Raw genomic sequence first — 21,478 nt, 5'->3', positions numbered from 1 at the left:
CAAAAATTTAAATCATTAGTTGGAGATATTCCTATGAAATTTAAACATGTAGATATTTAATGAATTTTAATGGGGATTAATTTACATTTTCATTTATGCATTTGTTCAGAGAAATGGTGCATTTTATACACAAGAGTCTGGGGATTAAAGGCCAAGTGACATCAGCTTGCACTCAAGAAGGTTTAGAATTTGGTAGGAGAAGGAGGAAGTAGATGCCTGTGAATGTTTGTCTTTGGTGAGGTGTATGCAGGGTTCTCCAATGACCTAGAGAAGAAAAAGACCTGCATCACCTAAGGGAGTTAAGAAATGCCAAGTGAGAATTCTCAAATACTGTAAGAATTCCTTATCCAGGGAGCATAGGCACTCCAGGCAGTGATTTCAAGATTTGCCAAAAACCTGGAGGCAGAGAAGTTCCAATATTTTTGGAGAACAGTTAAAAACGCCAGCATGGTTGGAGCAACAGGTTGAGAAATGGGAGGGGAGGGCAGTGGGGACCTGGCACCTCCAATATGATGGCTCTGTTTCCCAAAGGCAGTTTTATTATCGTTTTCTAGCAAGTCAAATTTCTTAGCGATTCATTGGAATAATTTTATTTTTAAGTTTACTTTAAAACACTATGTACTAGAAAGTCATTTTGGGAGAAAATAAAACTGCTTTAAAGAAAGCAATTATAGCTTATGTGTTATGATGGCTGTTAAAGTATTTTACCAAAACTAGCATTTATTTTATTTTTCAGTTATGGAAACAAAAAATCCTGTTTCCAACAGATAAACAGTTGCACAGGGTAACAATATTTGCTTCATTATTTTAAACATTTTTTTTCCATTGGTGCTAGCAAACTAAAATACTTATAGAAAAAAGAAAGAGGAACAAAAAGGGAAATATTTTCTTTTGTTTTAAATAATTCTAAAATAATTTTGTAAAATTTAAAAAAATTAACACAAAAAAATATACTTTTTGAATGTTCAAGTAATTTTTTAAGCATGTTAAATAGTTAATTGTACCAAGCTGTCTTACAGTCATTTTCATAAATACAGCAGTCACTTAGGTATCAGGCTTAAATTCTAAAACTTGAGCAATGCACATCATCTTTATTTTTATTCTTTTCTAATAAATTTAAAAAAAAATTGGCCACTCTGCAGCATGCGGGATCTTAGTTCGCAGGCCAGTGTTTAAACCCGTACCCCCTGCAGTGGAAGCGTGGAAATTTAATCACTGGACCACCAGGGAAGTCCCACAAATCATCTTAATTTGACTTCGATTGAAGCAACTTTGTAGTGTAGCCAGGTACCTGCTTGTTTAGTTTTATGTGAATCAATAGACTAACATAAAACTGTGTTAAAATAAAGTCCAGTGCAGAAATAAAATAAATTCAAATATTTACACTCAGAGGTATTTCTGAAGTAGTTAACTTGACAGTATAAATCTTTTCAGTGTGTGAAAAATTTCTACATGATAAGTTTTTAACAACTTAAAATTAAATCAAAGGTAGGGGGGAAGTGATAAAAGAATCAGGATAAATTAGGAGGCTACTTCAGTGATGTTGCTATGAGACACTCAAACTGAGAAAGTGGAGACAGAAAGAAGTGGTGAAAGTGTGGAAGAGGTAAAATTATATGGCTTGTTGATGAATGATGAAATGTATAAATGCATATATTTATAGTCTGTGGACTGTGACATAAGAAGGGGTAAGCACTGAGAAATCAACAACCTGGAAATGAAGTCTGGAATCCTTCTGAAGACTGATTGAATCAAGGTGGTCACTCTCACTGCCAGAAGAAAATTAAATCCTCCAAGAAGGAAGATAACAACACACATAGCTTCTATGATGGCATAACACAAAGTCTAGCATTCAACTAAAATGTCTAGAAATAACACCCAATGACCCAAAACCAAGAGACAGACAATACAAAAGGAAAAGGATATCCAGATATTATAGTTATCACTAAGGGACTTTGATAATTAACTATGATTTATATATTTAAGAATATAAATAAAATGATCCAGAATTTTGCCAGAAAACCGGAATTCATAACAAACCAAATGAAAGTTTTAAGAATTAAAAAATACAACATCTGAAATGAAGAACTCAATAGATGTGGCTTGAACTGGAAGATAGATTAGTAGAAAATATTCAGCCTGAAGCAGAAAAAAAATGTACAGAAAACATGTGTGTAATTGGCATTGAAGAAGAGAAAGAGAGAGAAAATGGGACGTAACTAATCTTTGAAGACATTATCACCAAGAATTTTACAATATTGACAACAGACATCAGGATAGAGATTGAAGAAATTCTACAAGACAGTAGGCATAATCCAAGAAAAACAGCCTGGCACATTATAATAAATCTTCTGAAAAACAGGACAAGGAAAGATCTTACAAGTAGTATAAACAAAGAAACGTTATTTTCAAAATGGCAAATACAAGATCAATAGAAGTTTTCTCAATATAAAGTAAAAAAAAGTAAAAAGGCAACAGAATGATATCTTTGAAGTCTTGGGGGAAAGAAACAAGCTGTTAGATTAAAGGGACAATTTAAAAAATTGACTAATCAAAAAAGAAAAAAACAAGAAAAATGAACTTTTATTAGTAATTATATTCTAAATAAAAGGATAAAATCTCTGATTAGATAAAAGTAATATAAATAAAATAAATCAACAATAATGTAAAACAAGTATTTGATGCTTACATAAACAAACATGAAATGTTTATATACATAGAACAGTTGAAAGCAAAAGGCTAGAAAAAGATACTCCTTGTAAGGACTAACCAACAGAAGAAAGAATGGTATAGCTTTATAATTATAATTCAAAGAAGACATTAATGCCAGACATTCATGCTTTGTGCCTTTTTTGGTATGTTACACTTCAATGCAATCTATGCATAGGGGGAAAAAAAAATCTCTCTTCAAACAAGCAAACAGAACAACCAAACATAAGGGAACAGTCTTTCAAATGAAGACAAATCTTCAGAAAGAAGTACATATTCATATTTCATGAGTACACATCACTCACTGAAATACTTCTTTTTTTTTCAATTTGTATGTAATACTGCGTGAGTTCCTTCACGTGTAATAGGCGTTGTTCATCTTCCTCTGAAGAATCCTGTACACTGTAGCGCCTCAGGTGAGAAGGTTGTGTTGATTCACAAATGATGTGATTGATGGGGCAAATCATGTGCACATATCCCTGAAACAACTTTGTTGAAAGCAAAGCTTCCTCTTTGATTAGAGGCATTTGTTTTGGTTGAATTGATTTTTTTCTTAAACTTTTTCTCTTTCAACATGCTTTTCTGTCAGCTCGTTGACTTCAGTCAGTGGATTGAGTGTTTCTTCTCACTGGCTGACGGCAGCTGCTGTGTGACTGTGTTTTTTTTTATATATATCTTTATTGGAGTATAATTGCTTTACAATGGTGTGTTAGTTTCTGCTGTATAAAAAAGTGAATCAGCTATACATATATCGCCATATCTCCTCCCTCTTGCGTCTCCCTCCCACCTTCCGCATCCCACCCCTCTAGGTGGACACAGAGCACTGAGCTGATCTCCCTGTGCTATGCGGCTGCTTCCCACTAGCTATCTATTTTACATTTGGTAGTGTATATATGTCCATGCCACTCTCTCACTTTGTCCCAGCTTACCCTTCCGCCTCTCCGTGTCCTCAAGTCCATTCTCTACGTCTGCGTCTTTATTCCTGTCCTGCCCGTAGGTTCTTCAGAACCTTTTTTTTTTTTTAGATTCCATGTATATGTGTTAGCATATGGTATTTGTTTTTCTCTTTCTGACTTACTTCACTCTGTATGACAGACTCTAGGTCTATCCACCTCACTACAAATAACTCAATTTCGTTTCGTTTTATGGCTGAGTAATATTCCATTGTATATATGTGCCACATCTTCTTTATCCATTCATCTGTCGATGGACACTTAGGTTGCTTCCATGTCCTGGCTATTGTAAATAGAGCTGCAATGAACATTGTGGTACATGACTCTTTTTGAATTATGGTTTTCTCAGGGTATATGCCCAGTAGTGGGATTGCTGGGTCATATGGTAGTTCTATTTTTAGTTTTTAAAGGAACCTCCATACTGTTCTCCATAGTGGCTGTATCAGTTTACATTCCCACTAACAGTGCAAGAGGGTTCCCTTTTCTCTACACCCTCTCCAGCATTTATTATTTGTAGATTTTTTGATGATGGCCATTCTGACTGGTATGAGGTGATACTTCATTGTAGTTTTGATTTGCATTTCTCTTATGATTAGTTATGTTGAGCTTCTTTTCATGTGCCTCTTGGCCAGCTGTATATCTTCCTTGGTGAAATGTCTGTTTAGGTTTTGCGCTCATTTTTTTAATTGAGTTGTTTGATTTTTTGATATTGAGCTGCATGAGCTGCTTGTATATTTTGGAGATTAATCCTTTGTCAGTTGCTTCATTTGCAAATATTTTCTCCCATTCTGAGGATTGTCTTTTTGTCTTGTTTATGGTTTCCTTTGCTTTGCAAAAGCTTTTAAGTTTCATTAGCTCCCATTTGTTTATTTTTGTTTTTATTGCCATTTCTCTAGGAGGTGGGTCAAAAAGGATCTTGCTGTGATTTATGTCATAGAGTGTTCTGCCTATGTTTTCCTTTAAAAGTTTTATAGTGTCTGGCCTTACATTTAGGTCTCTAATCCATTTTGAATTTATTCTTGTTTATGGTGTTGAGGGAGTTTTCTAATTTCATTCTTTTACATGTAGTTGTCCAGTTTTCCCAGCACCACTTATTGAAGAGGCTGTCTTTTCTCCACTGTATATTCTTGCCTCCTTTATCAAAGATAAGGTGACCATATGTTTGTGGGTTTGTCTCTGGGCTTTCTATCCTGTTCCATTGATCTATATTTCTGTTTTTGTGCCAGTACCATACTGTCTTGATTACTGTAGCTTTGTAATATAGTCTGAATTCAGGGAGCCTGATTCCTCCAGCTCTGTTTTTCTTTCTCAAGATGGCTTTGGCTATTGGGGGTCTTTTGTGTTTCCATACAAATTGTGAAATTTTTTGTTCTATTTCTGTGAAGAATGTCATTGGTAGTTTGATAGGGATTGCATTGAATCTGTAGATTGCTTTGGGTAGTATAGTCATTTTCACAGTGTTGATTCTTCCAATCCAAGTACATGGTATATCTCTCCAACTGTTTGTATAATCTTTAATTTCTTTCATCAATGTCTTATAGTTTTCTGCTTACAGGTCTTTTGTCTCCCTAGGTAGGTTTATTCCTAGGTATTTTTATTCTTTTTGTTGCAGTGGTAAATGGGAGTGTTTCCTTAATTTCTCTTTCAGATTTTTCATCATTAGTGTATAGGAATGCAAGAGATTTCTGTGCATTAATTTTGTATCCTGCTGCTTTACCAAATTCATTGATTAGCTCTAGTAGTTTTCTGGTGGCATCCTTAGGATTCTCTATGTGTAATATCATGTTATCTGCAAACAGTGACAGTTTTACTTCTTCTTTTCTAATTTGGATTCCTTTTATTTCGTTTTCTTCTCTGATTTCTGTGGCTAACACTTCCAAAACTATGTTGAATAATAGTGGTGAGAGTGGGCAACCTTGTCTTGTTCCTGATCTTAGTGGAAATGGTTTCAGTTTTTCACCATTGAGAATGATGTTGGCTGTGGGTCTGTCATATATGGCCTTTATTATGTTGAGGTAAGTTACCTCTGTGCCCACTTTCTGGAGGGTTTTTATCATAAATGGGTGTTGAATTATGTCAAAAGCTTTTTCTGTATCTATTGAGATGATCATATGGTTTTTCTCCTTCAATTTGTTAATATGGTTTATCACATTGATTGATTGCGTATACCCCACTTGATCATGGTGTATGAACCTTTTAACGTGCTGTTGAATTCTGTTTGCTATTATTTTGTTCGGATTTTTGCGTCTGTGTTCATCAGTGATATTGGCCTGTAGTTTTTGTTTTTTGTGACATCTTTGTCTGGTTTTGGTATCAGGGTGATGGTGGCCTCATAGAATGAGTTTGGGAGTGTTCCTCCCTCTGCATAATTTTGGAAGTGTTTGAGAAGGATAGGTGTTAGCTCTTCTCTAAACTTTTGATAGAATTTGCCTGTGAAGCCATCAGGTCCTGGACTTTTGTTTGTTGGAAGATTTTAAATCACAGTTTCAATTTCAGTGCTTGTGATTGATCTGTTTATATTTTCTGTTTCATCCTGGTTCAGTCGTGGAAGGTTGTGCTTTTCTAAGAATTTGTGCATTTCTTCCAGGTTGTCCATTTTATTGCCATATAGTTGCTTGTAGTAATCTCTCATGATCCTTTGTATTTCTGCAGTGTAAGTTGCTACTTCTTTTTCATTTCTAATTCTATTGATTTGAGTCTTCTCCCTTTTTTTCTTTATGAGTCTGGCTAATGGTTTATCAATTTTGTTTATCTTCTCAAAGAACCAGCTTTTAATTTTATTGATCTCTGCTCTCGTTTCCTTCATTTATTTTTCATTTATTTCTGATCTGATTTTATGATTTCTTTCCTTCTGCTAACCTTGGGGTTTTTTGTTCTTTCTCTAATTGCTTTAGTTGTAAGTTTAGGTTGTTTATTTGAGATGTTTCTTGTTTCCGGAGGTAGGATTGTATTGCTATAAACTTCCCTCTTAGAACTGCTTTTGCTATATCCCATAGGTTTTTGGTTTTCGTGTTTTCATTGTCATTTGCAGGTATTTTTTGATTTCCTGTTTGATTTCTTCAGTGATCTCTTGGTTGTTTAGTAGTATATTGTTTAGCCTCCACGTGTTTGTATTTTTTAGAGATTTTTTTCCTGTAATTGATATCTAGTCTCATAGTGCTGTGGTCGGAAAAGATACTTGATATGATTTCAGTATTCTTAAATTTACCAAAGCTTGATTTGTGACCCAAGATATGATCTATCCTGGAGAATGTTCCATGAGCACTTGAGAAGAAAGTGTATTCCGGATGGAATGTCCTATAAATATCAACTAAGTCCATCTTGTTTAATGTCATTTAAATCTTGTGTTTCCTTATTTATTTTCATTTTGGATGATCTGTCCATTGATGAAAGTGGAGTGTTAAAGTCCCCTACTATGATTGTGTTCCTGTCGATTTCCCCTTTTATGGCTGTTAGCATTTGCCTTATGTATTGAGGTGCTCCTATGTTGGGTACGTAAATATTTACAATTGTTATATCTTCTTCTTTGATCAATCCCTTGATCATTATGTAGTGTCCTTCATCTCTTGTAATAGTCTTTCTTTTAAAGTCTATTTCGTCTGATATGAGAATTGCTACTCCAGCTTTCTTTTGATTTCCATTTGCATGGAATATCTTTTTCCATCCTCTCACTTTCAGTCTGTGTGTGTCCCTAGGTCTGAAGTGGGTCTCTTGTAGACAGCATATATACGGGTCGTGTTTTTGTATCTATTCAGCTAGTCTGTGTCTTTTGGTTGGAGCATTTAATCCATTTACATTTAAGGTAGTTATTGATATGTATGTTCCTATTACCATTTTTTTAATTGTTTTGGGTTTGTTATTGTAGGTCTTTTCCTTCTCTTGTGTTTCCTGCCTAGAGAAGTCCCCTTAGCATTTGTTGTAAAGCTGGTTTGGTGGTGCTGAATTCCATTAGCTTTTGCTTGTCTGTAAAGGTTTTAATTTCTCTGTCAAGTCTGAATGAGATCCTTGCTGGGTAGAGTAATCTTGGTTGTAGGTTTTTCCCTTTCATCACTCTAAATATGTCCTGCCACTCCCTTCTGGCTTGCAACGTTTCTGCTGAAAGATCAGCCGTTAACCTTATGGGGATTCCCTTGTATGTTATTTGTTGCTTTTCCCTTGCTGCTTTTTAATATTTTTACTTTGTATTTAATTTTTGATAGTTTGATTAACATGTGTCTTGGCGTGTTTCTCCTTGGATTTATCCTGTATGGGGCTCTCTGCGCTTCCTGGACTTGATTGACTATTTCCTTTCCCATATTAGGGAAGTTTTCAACTATAATCTCTTCAAATATTTTCTCAGTCCCTTTCTTTTTCTTTTCCTCTTCTGGGACCCCTATAATTCGAATGTTGGTGCATTTAATGTTTTCCCAGAGGTCTCTGAGACTATCCTCAATTCTTTTCATTCTTTTTTGTTTATTCTGCTCTGTGGTAGTTATTTCCACTATTTTATCTTCCAGGTCACTTATCTGTTCTTCTGCCTCAGTTATTCTGCTATTGATTCCTTTAGAGAATTTTTAATTCCATTTATTGTGTTGTTCATCATTGTTTGTTTGCTCTTTAGTTCTTCTAGGTCCTTGTTAAACATTTCTTGTAATTTCTCCATTCTATTTCCAAGGTTTTGGATCATCTTTACTATCGTTACTCTGAATTCTTTTTCAGGTAGACTGCCTATTTCCTCTTTATTTCTTTGGTCTGGTGGGTTTTTACCTTGCTCCTTCATCTGCTGTGTGTTTCTCTGTCTTCTCATTTTGCTTAACTTACTGTGTTTGGGGTCTCCTTTTCGCAGGCTGCAGGTTCGTATTTCCGATTGCTTTTGGTGTCTGCCCCCAGTGGGTAAGGTTGGTTCAGTGGGTTGTGTAGGCTTCCTGGTGGAGGGGACTGATGCCTGTGTTCTGGTGGATGGGGCTGGATCTTGTCTTTCTGGTGGGCTGGACTGCATCTGGTGGTGTGTTTTGGGGTGTCTGTGACCTTATTATGATTTTAGGCAGCCTCTCTGCTAATGGGTGGGGCTGTGTTCCTGTCTTGCTAGTTGTTTGGCATAGGGTGTCCAGCATTGTAGCTTGCTGGTCATTGAGGGGAACTGGGTCTTAGCGTTGAGGTGGAGATCTCTGGGTCAGCTTTTGCCGTTTGATAATGCGTGGAGCTGTGAGGTCTCTGGTAGACCAATGTCCTGATCTTGGCTCTCCCACCTCAGAGGCTCAGGCCTGACACCCACCCAGAGCACCAAGACCCTGTCAGCCACACGGCTCAGAAGAAAAGGGAGAAAATAAATAAATAAAATAAAATAATAAAATAAAATAGTTATTAAATAAAAAATAAAAAAATTATTAAAAATAAAAAAGTAATTAAAAAAGAAAGAAAGAAAGAAGAGAGCAACCAAACCAAAAAAAGCAAATCCAGTGATAACAACCGCTAAAAACTATACAAAAAAAAAAAACATGGACAAACAGAAACCTAGGACAAATGGTAAAAGTAAAGCTATACCGACAAAATCACACAAAGAAGCATACACATACACACTTACAAAAAGAGAAAAAAAAGGAAAAAAATAATATATATATATAAAAAAAAGGAAGAGAGCAACCAAATCAATAAACAAATCTACCAATTACAATAAACTCTAAATACTAAACTAAGATAAACATAAAACCAGAAACAAATTACACGCAGAAGGCAAACCCCAAGTCTGCAGTTGCTCCCAAAGTCCACTGCCTCACTTTTGGGATGATTTGTTGTCTATTCAGGTATTCCAGAGATGCATGGTACATCAAGTTGATTGTGGAGATTTAATCCGCTGCTCCTGAGGCTTCTGGGAGAGATTTCCCTTTCTCTTCTTTGTTCGCACAGCTCCTGGGGTTCAGCTTTGGATTTGGTCCCGCCTCTGCATGTAGGTCGCCTGAGGGCGTCTGTTCTTCGCTCAGACAAGACGGGGTTAAAGGAGCAGCTGCTTCGGGGGCTGTGGCTCACTCAGGCTGGGAGGAGGGAGCGGTACGGAGGAGGCGGGGCGAGCCTGCGGCGGCAGATGCCGGTGTGATGTTGCAACAGCCTGGGGCATGCCCTGCGTTCTCCCGGGGAAGTTGTCCCTGGATCACGGGACCCTGGCAGTGGCGGGCTGTACAGGCTCCCAGGAGGGGAGGTGTGGATAGTGACTTGTGTTTGCACACAGGCTTCTTGGTGGCGGCAGCAGCAGCCTTAGTGTTTCGTGCCCGTCTCTGGGGTCTGTGCTGATAGCCGCGGCTCACACCCATCTCTGGAACTCCTTTAAGCAGCACTCTTAATCCCCTCTCCTCGTGCACCCGAAACAATGGTTTCTTACCTCTTCGGCAGCTCTAGGCTTTTTCCAGGACCCCCTCCCGGCTAGCTGTGGCGCACTAGCCCCTTCAGGCTGTGTTCACGCAGCCAACCCCAGTCCTCTCCCTGGGATCCACCTCCGAAGCCTGAGCCTCAGCTCCCAGCCCCCGCCCGCCCTGGCGGCTGAGCAGACAAGCCTCTCGGGCTGGTGAGTGCTGGTCGGCACCGATCCTCTGTGCAGGAATCTCTCCGCTTTGCCCTCTGCACCCCTGTGGCTGCGCTCTCCTCCGTGGCTCCGAAGCTTCCCCCCCACCCACCCCCGTCTCCGCCCACGAAGGGGCTTCCTAGTACGTGGAAACTTTTCCTCCTTCACATCTCCCTCCCCAAGGGGCAGGTCCCGTCCCTATTCTTTTGTCTCTGTTTTTATTCTTTTTTCTTTTGCCCTACCCAGGTATGTGGGGAGTTTTTTGCCTTTTGGGAAGTCTGAGGTCTTCTGCCAGTGTTCAGTAGGTGTTCTGTAGGAGTTGTTCCACGTATAGATGTATTTTTGATGTATTTGTGGGGAGGAAGGTGATCTCCACGTCTTACTCCTCTGCCATCTTGAAGGCCCCCCCTGACTGTTTTGTTAATACACAACAAATGCTTCACTGAAAATTCCATTCGCTGTGACCTGGACTTTAATATGCAGCTGGAAAGTTCCATACATTTGCCAAATCTGTGTCTGCTGTGCATGCAGTTCTCCTTGTCAATTATCTTATAATGTGTGGTTAACTTTGTTTTCCTGTGTGTGTGTGTGTGTGTGTGTGTGTATTTATATCCAAACTTTATTTAGAGTAGTTTTATATTCAGAGCAAAACTAAGAGGGAGGTACAGAGATGTACCCCCTGCCTGCACACATGCACAGCCTCCCCATTATTAATATCCCCCACCAAATGGTGCAACTTTTTACCAAGGATGAACCTGTGTGGACACCTCATCATCACCCAAAGTTCGTGGTTTACATTAGGGTTCACTCTTGATGTTGCAGTCTATGGGTTTGGACAAATGTATAATGACATGTATCCATCATTACAGTATCATACAAAGTATTTTCATTGCCCTAAAAATCCTCTGTCTCCACCTGTTCATCCCTCCCACTTTCCAACCCATCAACCACTGATCTTTTTGCTGTCTCCATAGTTTCACCTTTTCTAGAATGTCCTAGGGTTGGAATCATCCTGTATGTGGCCTTTTCAGATTGGTTTCTTTCACTAGTGCATTTACATTTCCTCCATGTCATTTCATGGCCTGATAGCTCATTTCCTTTCAGTGCTAAAGACGATTCCATCCTATGATATAATTTTTGTGGTAAAGGTACATGATAATTCCAGACTATCTAACCCAAGCATTATGTGAATGAACCAGAACTTTTCTCAGCTTAGACATGCTTTCCTATTAATGACGTGATATCACCACACAGCAGTAAGGCACATAGGGTGACCAACCCTCCCAGTTTGTCCAGTGCTGCCCCAGTTTTAGCACTGACAGTCCTGCACCCAGAGAAGAACTTCAGTGTCAGATAAATGGGCGGGTTGCTCACCCTAAGTCGATTTTTAAAATCAAAGATACAAATTCACAGTTATGATATAGAATAATTACTGTAAAAGGCCAATGATATTATGATTCAAATATGAATATGAATTACAAATGGCTATAGATTCTTTGAAGGAGGGTCTTGCTACCTATATATATCTATATCTGTGGCTCGTCTGTTTAAGCAGCAGGATTCCCCCCACACCATGAAGGTAAAAGTGGAGATATTTGGTGCCTTAAACGATGGTTTTGACGTTTCTTTTCTCGGCAGACTCACTGGATCCAGTGTTCCTGACCTCATTGTGAGCATGAGCAACCAGATGTGGCTACACCTGCAGTCTGACGACAGCATCGCCTCGCCTGGATTCAAGGCTGTTTACCAAGGTGCGGCCCGAACACACTTAGCGGCCCGTAAAACCGGCTCTCCTGCACAGGGCCAGGGCCATTTTCTTTTTTTGTTAAATTATTTATTTATTTATTTATTTATTTTTTGGGCTGTGTTGGGTCTTCGTTTCTGTGCGAGGGCTTTCTCTAGTTGTGGCAAGTGGGGGCCACTCTTCATCGCGGTGCGCGGGCCTCTCACTATCGTGGCCTCTCTTGTTGCGGAGCACAGGCTCCAGACGCGCAGGCTCAGTAGTTGTGGCGCACGGGCCTAGTTGCTCCGCGGCATGTGGGATCTTCCCAGACCAGGGCTCGAACCCGTGTCCCCTGCATTGGCAGGCAGATTCTCAACCACTGCGCCACCAGGGAAGCCCCCAGGACCATTTTCTATGTGTTAGATGTAAATAAAACTGACACGTCAGAACAATGTTTAAAAATAAGGACTAATTATTTGCAACTTCCGTAATTAAAATTCTACTTATAGCTGGTTTTTGCAAGGGAGAAATGTTAACTTCTCGAAAGCTTGGCTCGCCGTTACTGTGGCAAAACGAAGAGTGAGATCAAGTATAACATATAAGCCAGGAAATGTGTTCACACTAATCGATCTTGGCATTTTAGCTCTTCCTGAGGGAAATTGTTATGCTTATAACTAAGGGAAGCATTTTGAACAAAGTATGAATTTGAGTGGCATCAACTTGATGAAGTTTATTACATACATCCTCAGGTACAAATGTGTGGGTTTCTAATGGAAGACAAGGAAATCTAGACAGAGTTGGAAAAAATCTACTAAGTACTTGTATAGGAGAAAAATAACCTTGCTTTGAGAGTTATGAGTTATGCTTGCTCTGGGGAAGAGAGTGCTCCTTCAGGGAAGGTGGCTTCGTCTCTGAGTCACGAGATGGTGAGGAGCCGCCACCCGAGTGAACCGTTTGCCGTGGTGAAGTAGCTGCTGTGCGGGTGACCAGGGCCCCGGGCTCTGTGTGCTGCCTCTTTAAACAGCCTCACCGGACTGTTCCACCTATATTGTTTCCTCTGGAGCTCCTAGGAAACACATCTTTTAACCGGAGCATATTGATTGGTATTTCTGAAAACGTTTCTTAATTATGAAAAACTTCAAAATGCAAACAGAAGTAGAAAGAATAATATAATGAACCTGAGATAACCTACATTTACAAACTTTTTTGCAAGGCTCCCAGATAGTCTGCTGTTGACTTGAGTATTGACTGTATCTGCAGGACACAGCTGCCCCATCCATGTGCTCCTCTAGATTGTCAGCCTCTACTCAGCCCTGCCTTTCCTCAAGTATCCTACATCTTTTGGGGAATCAGTGATACTTCCTTCTATTAGTTGTTCCCCAAAGGTTCCAGGCTCACAGGCAAACCTTTATTCAGTGACTACATCTTAAAAAAAATTAACTTCTCTCTTCCTATTCCCACCAAAAAAAGAGAAAACCCTGTCCCACTGCCACCCTCACAAAAACAAAATCAACAAACTGCTTACTACTTCCAGGTTCTCAGAGGTCTAGTTCACATAACCCCCTTCTTGCGCACTTTGGTTTCGAAGGTGACAGGGCAGCGGCCAGGCTAGCCTCACCTGTCTTTCGGGGCACACCATGATCCACGGGTCAGTGTCTCTTGATCGCTAGAAACGGTAAAGAACTGAGGATGAAACAAGGTAGAAGAGGAATCTGAGACTGGAATATGAAGAATAAAAATGATCTTCATGATCTTCCAACCTCACGGCACCTAGAATAGCTGTCAGGAGGCACATCTGTTTTAACTGGCAAACACACACACACACAAGAACACACAGACCATTTAACTTTCGATCTGTGCTTTCATGTTCTCTATGTCAGTAATTAAATAGTTTTGACTCAAGAAACACTTAAGAAGGCTTATGAGCATGCTAAATTCTTCCTTTCGGGTTATGCAAAAGCAAAATGGTGATGGATCACTGCTTAGACCCTTCGTATATTTGACTAAAAGAAATAAATTGTTCTCCTGTGCCCAAGATGAAATGTGTCCCCAGATATGATACAATGAACTTACTAAGAATGTTTTATAAATTATTATATAAAACTACTTATTTATGAAACTTAAAATATATATTTAAGCTGCCATTTTACATATACTGCCATACTTCGAATAAACCACAACTAATTTGAAGTGATTTTCAGTAAGATTGAAAAGAACATATTCTCATCTTGAATTCAAGTTATAGTCATGAGAAGTCTTTTCAGAATCATTTTATACTATCTTACAAATACCTTCGCACTGATAGTTGATCAAAATTACCAGGACAATTTTAAACAGACAATTTTTTTTTTCACACACACACACTGTATTTTATTTTTACAAGAGATAAATAAACTGACACAAAGCATTTTAAATGGATGACCACAACAAAAGCAACAATGATTGCAATTACCAAACACGAAACACACTAATACTATGTCAGAATATTGATATTCAGTCCAGTAATGCTCCACTGTAACAGGTCCTTTACTTTGCAGTGAAAATTGATTTGTATATTTTTTGCCTCTGAGTCCTTGTGGGATTTTTTTTTTTAATTCAAACAGAAAGTCACAAAAATTATAATCATCCTCATCAGTTCACTCAGTCCCATGTAATTAATTTTTTTTCATCTTGATCTTTTGTTAGTACTTTTATGAATTCATCAGTTTTCCATTAGAGTTCTGAAAATGCTTATTCATTCAGTTCAGCAGTATAGTCAGTTACCAGAAACCAGTGCTTGTCAGAGTCTTTTCCATGAACTCCTTGAACATGAAACAAGGAACATTTTTGCAAAAGCATCAGAGTACACACAGAACTGTCTGTAAATTACAAAAGACTTAAAAATGACCACGGTTAAAGATTTGATGAAAGTTCATAATAATGCAATTGACAAGGAAATGTAGTTATTTCTGAGATATACATTTTAAAGTAATAACTAGAATTACGACTTACAACATTATACCAGAACATACGATTTTTAGAAATTTCATGTAGTGTCTGAAACATTTATATTAACATATTTCCATACAAATAACCCAAAGAAAGTTTAGTATTAGTTGTTTTTCTGCAGATTCTTACTAGTCATCAATTTTATACACATCAGTGTATACATGTCAATCCCAATTGCCCAATTCAGCACACCACCATCCCCACCACTCTGCAATTTTCCCCCCTTGGTGTCCATACGTTTGTTCTCTACATCTGTCTCAACTTCTGCCCTGCAAACCGGTTCATCTGTACCATTTTTCTAGGCTCCACATACATGCGTTAATATACGATATTTGTTTTTCTCTTTCTGACTTACTTCACTCTGTATGACAGTCTCTAGGTCCATCCACGTCTCAACAAATGACCCAATTTCGTTCCTTTTTATGGCTGAGTAATATTCTATTGTATAGATGTACCACAACTTCTTTATCCATTCCTCTGTCGATGGGCATTTAGGTTGCTTCCATGACATGGCTATTGTAAATAATGCTGCAATGAACATTGGAGTGCATGTGTCTCTTTGAATTATGGTTTTCTCTGGGTATATGCCCAGTAGTGGGATTGCTGGATCATATGGTAATTCTATTTTTAGTTTTTTAAGGAACCTCCATACTGTTCTCCATAGTGGCTGTATCAATTTACAATCCCACCAACAGTGCAAGAGGGTTCCCTTTTCTCCACACCCTCTCCAGCATTTGTTGTTTGTAGATTTTCTGATGATGCCCATTCTAACTGGTGTGAGGTGATACCTCATTGAAGTTTTGATTTGCATTTCTCTAATAATTAGTGACATTGAGCAGTTTTTCATGTGCTTCTTGGCCATCTGTATGTCTTCTTTGGAGAAATGTCTATTTAGGTCTTCTGCCCATTTTTTGATTGGGTTGTTTGTTTTTTTACTATTGAGCTGCATGAGCTGTTTATATATTTTGGAGATTAATCCTTTGTCCATTGATTCGTTTGCAAATATTTTCTCCCATTCTGAGGGTTGTCTTTTCATCTTGTTTATGGTTTCCTTTGCTGTGCAAAAGCTTTGAAGTTTCATTAGGTCCCATTTGTTTATTTTTGTTTTTATTTCCATTACTCTAGGAGGTGGATCAAAAAAGATCTTGCTCTGATGTATGTCAAAGAGTGTTCTTCCTATGTTTTCCTCTAAAGGTTTTATAGTGTCCAGTCTTACATTTAGGTCTCGAATCCATTTTGAGTTTATTTTTGTGTATGGTGTTAGGGAGTGTTCTTAATTTCATTCTTTTACATGTAGCTGTCCAGTTTTCCCAGCACCACTTATTGAAGAGACTGTCTTTCCTCCATTGTATATCTTTGCCTCCTTTGTCATAGATTAGTTGACCATAGGTGCATAGGTTTATCTCTGGGCTTTCTGTCGTGTTCCATTGATCTATGTTTCTGTTTTTGTGCCAGTACCATATTGTCTTGATTACTGTAGCTTTGTAGTATAGTCTGAAGTCAGGGAGTCTGATTCCTCCAGCTCCATTTTTTTCTCTCAAGACTGCTTTGGCTATTCGGGGTCTTTTGTGTCTCCATACAAATTTAAGATGATTTGTTCTAGTTCCATAAAAAATGCCATTGGTAACTTCATAGGGATTGCATTGCATCTGTAGATTGCTTTGGGTAGTATAGTCATTTTCACAATATTGATTCTTCCAATCCAAGAACATGGTATATCTCTCCATCTGTTTGTATTATCTTTAATTTCTTTCATCAGTGTCTTATAGTTTTCTGCATACAGGTCTTTTGTCTCCCTAGGTAGATTTATTCCTAGGTATTTTATTCTTTTTGTTGCAATGGTAAATGGGAGTGTTTCCATAATTTCTCTTTCAAATTTTTCATCATTAGTGTATAAGGATGCAAGAGATTTCTGTGCATTAACTTTGTATCCTGCAACTTTACCAAATTCATTGATTAGCCCTAGTAGTTTTCTGGTGGCATTTTTAGGATTCTCTATGTATAGTATCATGTCATCTGCAAACAGTGACAATTTTACTTCTTCTTTTCCAATTTGTATTCCTTTTATTTCTTTTTCTTCTCTGATTGCTGTGGCTAGGACTTCCAAAACTATGTTGAATAATACTGGTGAGAGTGGACGTCCTTGTCTCGTTCCTGATCTTAGAGGAAATGCTTTCAGTTTTTCACCATTGAGAATGATGTTTGCTGTGGGTTTGTCGTATATGGCCTTTATTATGTTGAGGTAGGTTCCCTCTGTGCCCACTTTCTGGAGAGTTTTCATCATAAATGGGTGCCAAATTTTGTCAAAAGCTTTTTCTGCATCTATTGAGATGATCATATGGTTTTTATTCTTCAATTTGTTAATATGGTGTATCACATTGATTGATTTGCATATATTGAAGAATCCTTGCATTCCTGGAATAAACCCCACTTGATCTTGTTGTATGATCCTTTTAATGTGTTGTTGGATTCTGTTTGCTAGTATTTTGTTGAGGATTTTTGCATCTATATTCATCAGTGATATTGGTCTGTAATTTTCTTTTTTTGTAGTATCTTTGTCTGGTTTTGGATCAGGGTGATGGTGGCCTCATAGAATGAGTTGGGGAGTGTTCCTTCCTCTGCAATTTTCTGGAAGAGTTTGAGAAGATTGGGTGTTAGCTCTTCTCTAAATGTTTGATAGAATTCACCTGTGAAGCCATCTGGTCCTGGACTTTTGTTTGTTGGAAGATTTTTAATCACAGTTTCAATTTCATTACTTGTGATTGGTCTGTGCATATTTTCTATTTCTTCCTGGTTCAGTCTTGGAAGGTTATACCTTTCTAAGAATTTGTCCATTTCTTCCAGGTTGTCCATTTTATTGGCATAGAGTTGCTTGTAGTAGTCTCTTAGGGTGGTTTGTATTTCTGCGGTGTCTGTTGTAACTTCTCCTTTTTCATTTCTAATTTTACTGATTTGAATCCTCTCCCTCCTTTTCTTGACGAGTCTGGCTAATGATTTATCAAATTTGTTTATCTTCTCAAAGAACCAGCTTTTAGTTTTATTGATTTTTGCTATTTTCTTTGTTTCTATTTCATTTATTTCTGCTCTGATCTTTATGATTTCTTTCCTTGTGCTAACTTTGGGTTTTGTTTGTTCTTCTTTCTCTAGTTCCTTTAGGTGTAAGGTTAGATTGTTTACTTGAGATTTTTCTTGTTTCTTGAGGTAGGCTTGTATAGCTATAAACTTCCCTCTTAGAACTGCTTTTGCTGCATCCCATAGGTTTTGGATCGTCGTGTTTTTTGATTTCCTCTTTGATTTCTTCAGTGATCTCTTGGTTGTTTAGTAACGTATTGTTTAGCCTCCATGTGTTTGTGTTTTTTACGGTTTTTCCCCTGTAATTCATTTCTAATCTCATAGCGTTGTGGTCCGAAAAGATGCTTGATACGATTTCAGTTTTCTTAAATTTCCTGAGGCTTGATTTGTGACCCAAGATGTGATCTCTCCTGGAGAATGTTCCGTGCGCACTTGAGAAGAAAGTGTAATCTGCCATTTTGGATGGAATGTCCCATGAATATCAGTTAAATCTATCTGGTCTGTTGTGTCATTTAAAGCTTCTGTTTCCTTATTTATTTTCATTTTGGATGATCTGTCCAGTGGTGTAAGTGAGGTGTTAAAGTCCCCCACTATTATTGTGTTACTTTCGATTTCCTCTTTTATAGCTGTTAGCATTTGCCTTATGTATTGAGGTGCTCCTATGTTGGGTGCATATGAATTTATAATTGTTATATCTTCTTCTTGGATTGATCCCTTGATCATTATGTAGTGTCCTTCCTTGTGTCTTGTAACATTCTTTATTTTAAAGTCTATTTTATCTGATATGAGTATAGCTACTCCAGCTTTCTTTTGATTTCCATTTGCATGGAATATCTTTTTCCATCCCCTTACTTTCAGTCTGTATGTGTCCCTAGGTCTGAAGTGGGTCTCTTGTAGACAGCATATATACGGGTCTTGTTTTTGTATCCATTCAGCAAGCCTGTGTCTTTTGGTTGGAGCATTTAATCTATTCACGTTTAAGGTAATTATCGATATGTGTGTTCCTATGACCATTTTCTTAATTGTTTTGGGTTTGTTTTTGTAGATCCTTTTCTTCTCTTGTGTTTCCCACTTAGAGAAGTTCCTTTAGCATTTGTGGTAGAGCTGGTTTGGTGGTGCTGAATTCTCTTAGCTTTTGCTTGTCTATAAAGCTTTTGATTTCTCCATCGAATCTGAATAAGATCCTTGCCGGGTAGAGTAATCTTGGTTGTAGGTTCTTCCCTTTCATCACTTTAAGTGTATCATGCCACTCCCTTCTGGCTTGTAGAGTTTCTGCTGAGAAATCAGCTGTTAACCTTATGGGAGTTCCCTTGTATATTGTTATTTGTTGTTTTTCCCTTGCTGCTTTCAATAATTTTTCTTTGTCTTTAATTTTTGCCAGTTTGGTTACTATGTGTCTCAGCGTGCTTCTCCTTGGGTTTATCCTGTATGGGACTCTCTGCACTTCCTGGACTTGGGTGGCTATTTCCTTTCCCATGTTAGGGAAGTTTTCGACTATAATCTCTTCAAATATTTTCTCAGGTCCTTTCTCTCTCTCTTCTCCTTCTGGGACCCCTATAATGCGAATATTGTTGCATTTAATGTTGTCCCAGAGGTCTCTTAGGCTGTCTTCATTTCTTTTCATTCTTTTTTCTTTATTCTGTTCTGCAGCAGTGAATTCCACCATTCTGTCTTCCAGGTCACTTATCCGTTCTTCTGCCTCGGTTATTCTGCTATTGATTCCTTCTAGTGCATTTCTCATTTCACTTATTGTATTGTTCATCTCTGTTTGTTTGTTCTTTAATTCTTCTAGATCTTTGTTAAGCATTTCTTTCATCTTCTCGATCTTTGCCTCCATTCTTTTTCCGAGGTCCTGGATCATCTTCACTATCGTTATTCTGAATTCTTTTTCTGGAAGATTGCCTATCTCCATTTCATTTAGTTTTTTTTGTGGGGTTTTATCTTGTTCCTTCATCTGGTACATAGCCCTCTGCCTTTTCATCTTGTCTATCTTACTGTGAATGTGGTTTTTGTTCCACAGGCTGCAGGATTGTCGTTGTTTTTGCTTCTGCTGTCTGCCCTCTGGTGGATGAGGCTTGTGTAAGTTTCCTGATGGGAGGGACTGGTAAACAGACAATTTTTAAACAGACAATTTTTACTGACACACACAAGATCTATTATTTGAAAGAAACTGCTCATTATAAACTATAATCTAAGAAAATATACAGTAAGCATTCAGAATAAAACAATATATGTTCCACATAACTTTTTTTAAAATTAATTAATTTTTATTTTTGGCTGCGTTGGGTCTTCGTTGCTGTGCACATGCTTTCTCTAGTTGTGGTGAGCGAGGGCTACTCTTTGTTGCGGTGTATGGGCCTCTCATTGCGGTGGCTTCTCTTGTTGCGGAGCACGGACCCTAGGCATGCAGTCTTCATTAGTTGTGGCACGCGGGCTCAGTAGTTGTGGCTCGCAGACTCTAGAGTGCAGGCTCAGTAGTTGTGGCGCATGGGCTTCATTGCTCTGTGGCATGTGGGATCTTCCCGGACCAGGGATCGAACCCATGTCCCCTGCATTGGCAGGCGGATTCTTAACCACTGTGCCACTAGGGAAGTCCCCACATAACTACTTAAATTTTCAAAACTTTAGATACTTCCCTTAAGTTTCAAAATTCTAAGGAAGTAACAAATTTAAAAGAACAGTAATACAATAAAATTGGTGGTTATTTTATTTGGATTATTTTACTGTAGAGGAACTGTTACAAAGAAAGAAATAATTTGTAAGTTATTGTCAGGAAAAATTGGGAAAGTGACATGGGAGGAGATGCAGTTGATTATTACCCTGTGGGTATTGAAGATTTTTGCATCTATTAGCAATTTTGTTTCAGTGTTGCTAATGGTCTATATATGCATTTTCTTTGAATTCTCCTTCAAAACAGTTTGTTAAATATCTTACTGGTTTCTTCATTAATTACAGAGTTCATTGAAATCTTTGACATGACAGATGTGTGCGTACATAAGTGAAAATGAAAGAAATATTAATCTGGAGAGCTGGGATTTTATTTTCTTTAATTTTACTTTGTAAATTTGAGTAAAGAAACAGTATGCTCTTGTCTTCCAAGTGTCCACTGTAGAGTAGTCAGGAGCCGAAAAAAAAGCAGCTAGTGGTTACTGCACACCAAGCCAATGAGGCAGGTAATTGAAAGCATCTCCGAATTTCAAAACAATAAAGACGGTAGGTGATGGTGTCCTGAGTCCAACAGTGAAGGCAGCATAACAGGGCTACACCCTTGCCTTGTGGGATGAAGGATAATCGTCACAGCGTTGAAAAGTCCCGTGGTGGTGAGGGGGCTCCACAGGAGTGTCCTTATATACAAAGTGTGAAAGACTCCTCCTTTCTGGAGACATGGGCTGCGATGGGGACTTCGTGACTCTTTTTCAATAAGAAATGCTACAAGAAAAAATGGTATTTACATCCCATGCGAAGGTTAGGACTTGAATGCACAGATAATTGCTGAAT

The 21,478-nt window shown here is 38.2% G+C and overlaps 1 protein-coding gene across 1 annotated transcript in view; it reads left to right on the top strand.

The window, feature by feature from the left end:
• CSMD1 (CUB and Sushi multiple domains 1) overlaps positions 1 to 21,478 on the top strand; it is a 1,828,277-nt gene that overhangs the window by 1,393,372 nt on the left and 413,427 nt on the right. The window contains exon 12 of the mRNA XM_057537433.1: positions 11,836 to 11,948. Coding sequence (XP_057393416.1) covers positions 11,836 to 11,948 — 113 coding nt within the window. The remainder of the gene's footprint in view (positions 1 to 11,835; positions 11,949 to 21,478) is intronic.

This window comes from Balaenoptera acutorostrata, chromosome 21 (assembly GCF_949987535.1).
Source record: "Balaenoptera acutorostrata chromosome 21, mBalAcu1.1, whole genome shotgun sequence".
In the NCBI taxonomy this organism is placed as follows: domain Eukaryota; kingdom Metazoa; phylum Chordata; class Mammalia; order Artiodactyla; family Balaenopteridae; genus Balaenoptera; species Balaenoptera acutorostrata.
Note: the sequence above shows the minus strand (reverse complement) of the source record. Positions and strands in the feature narration are given on the sequence as shown.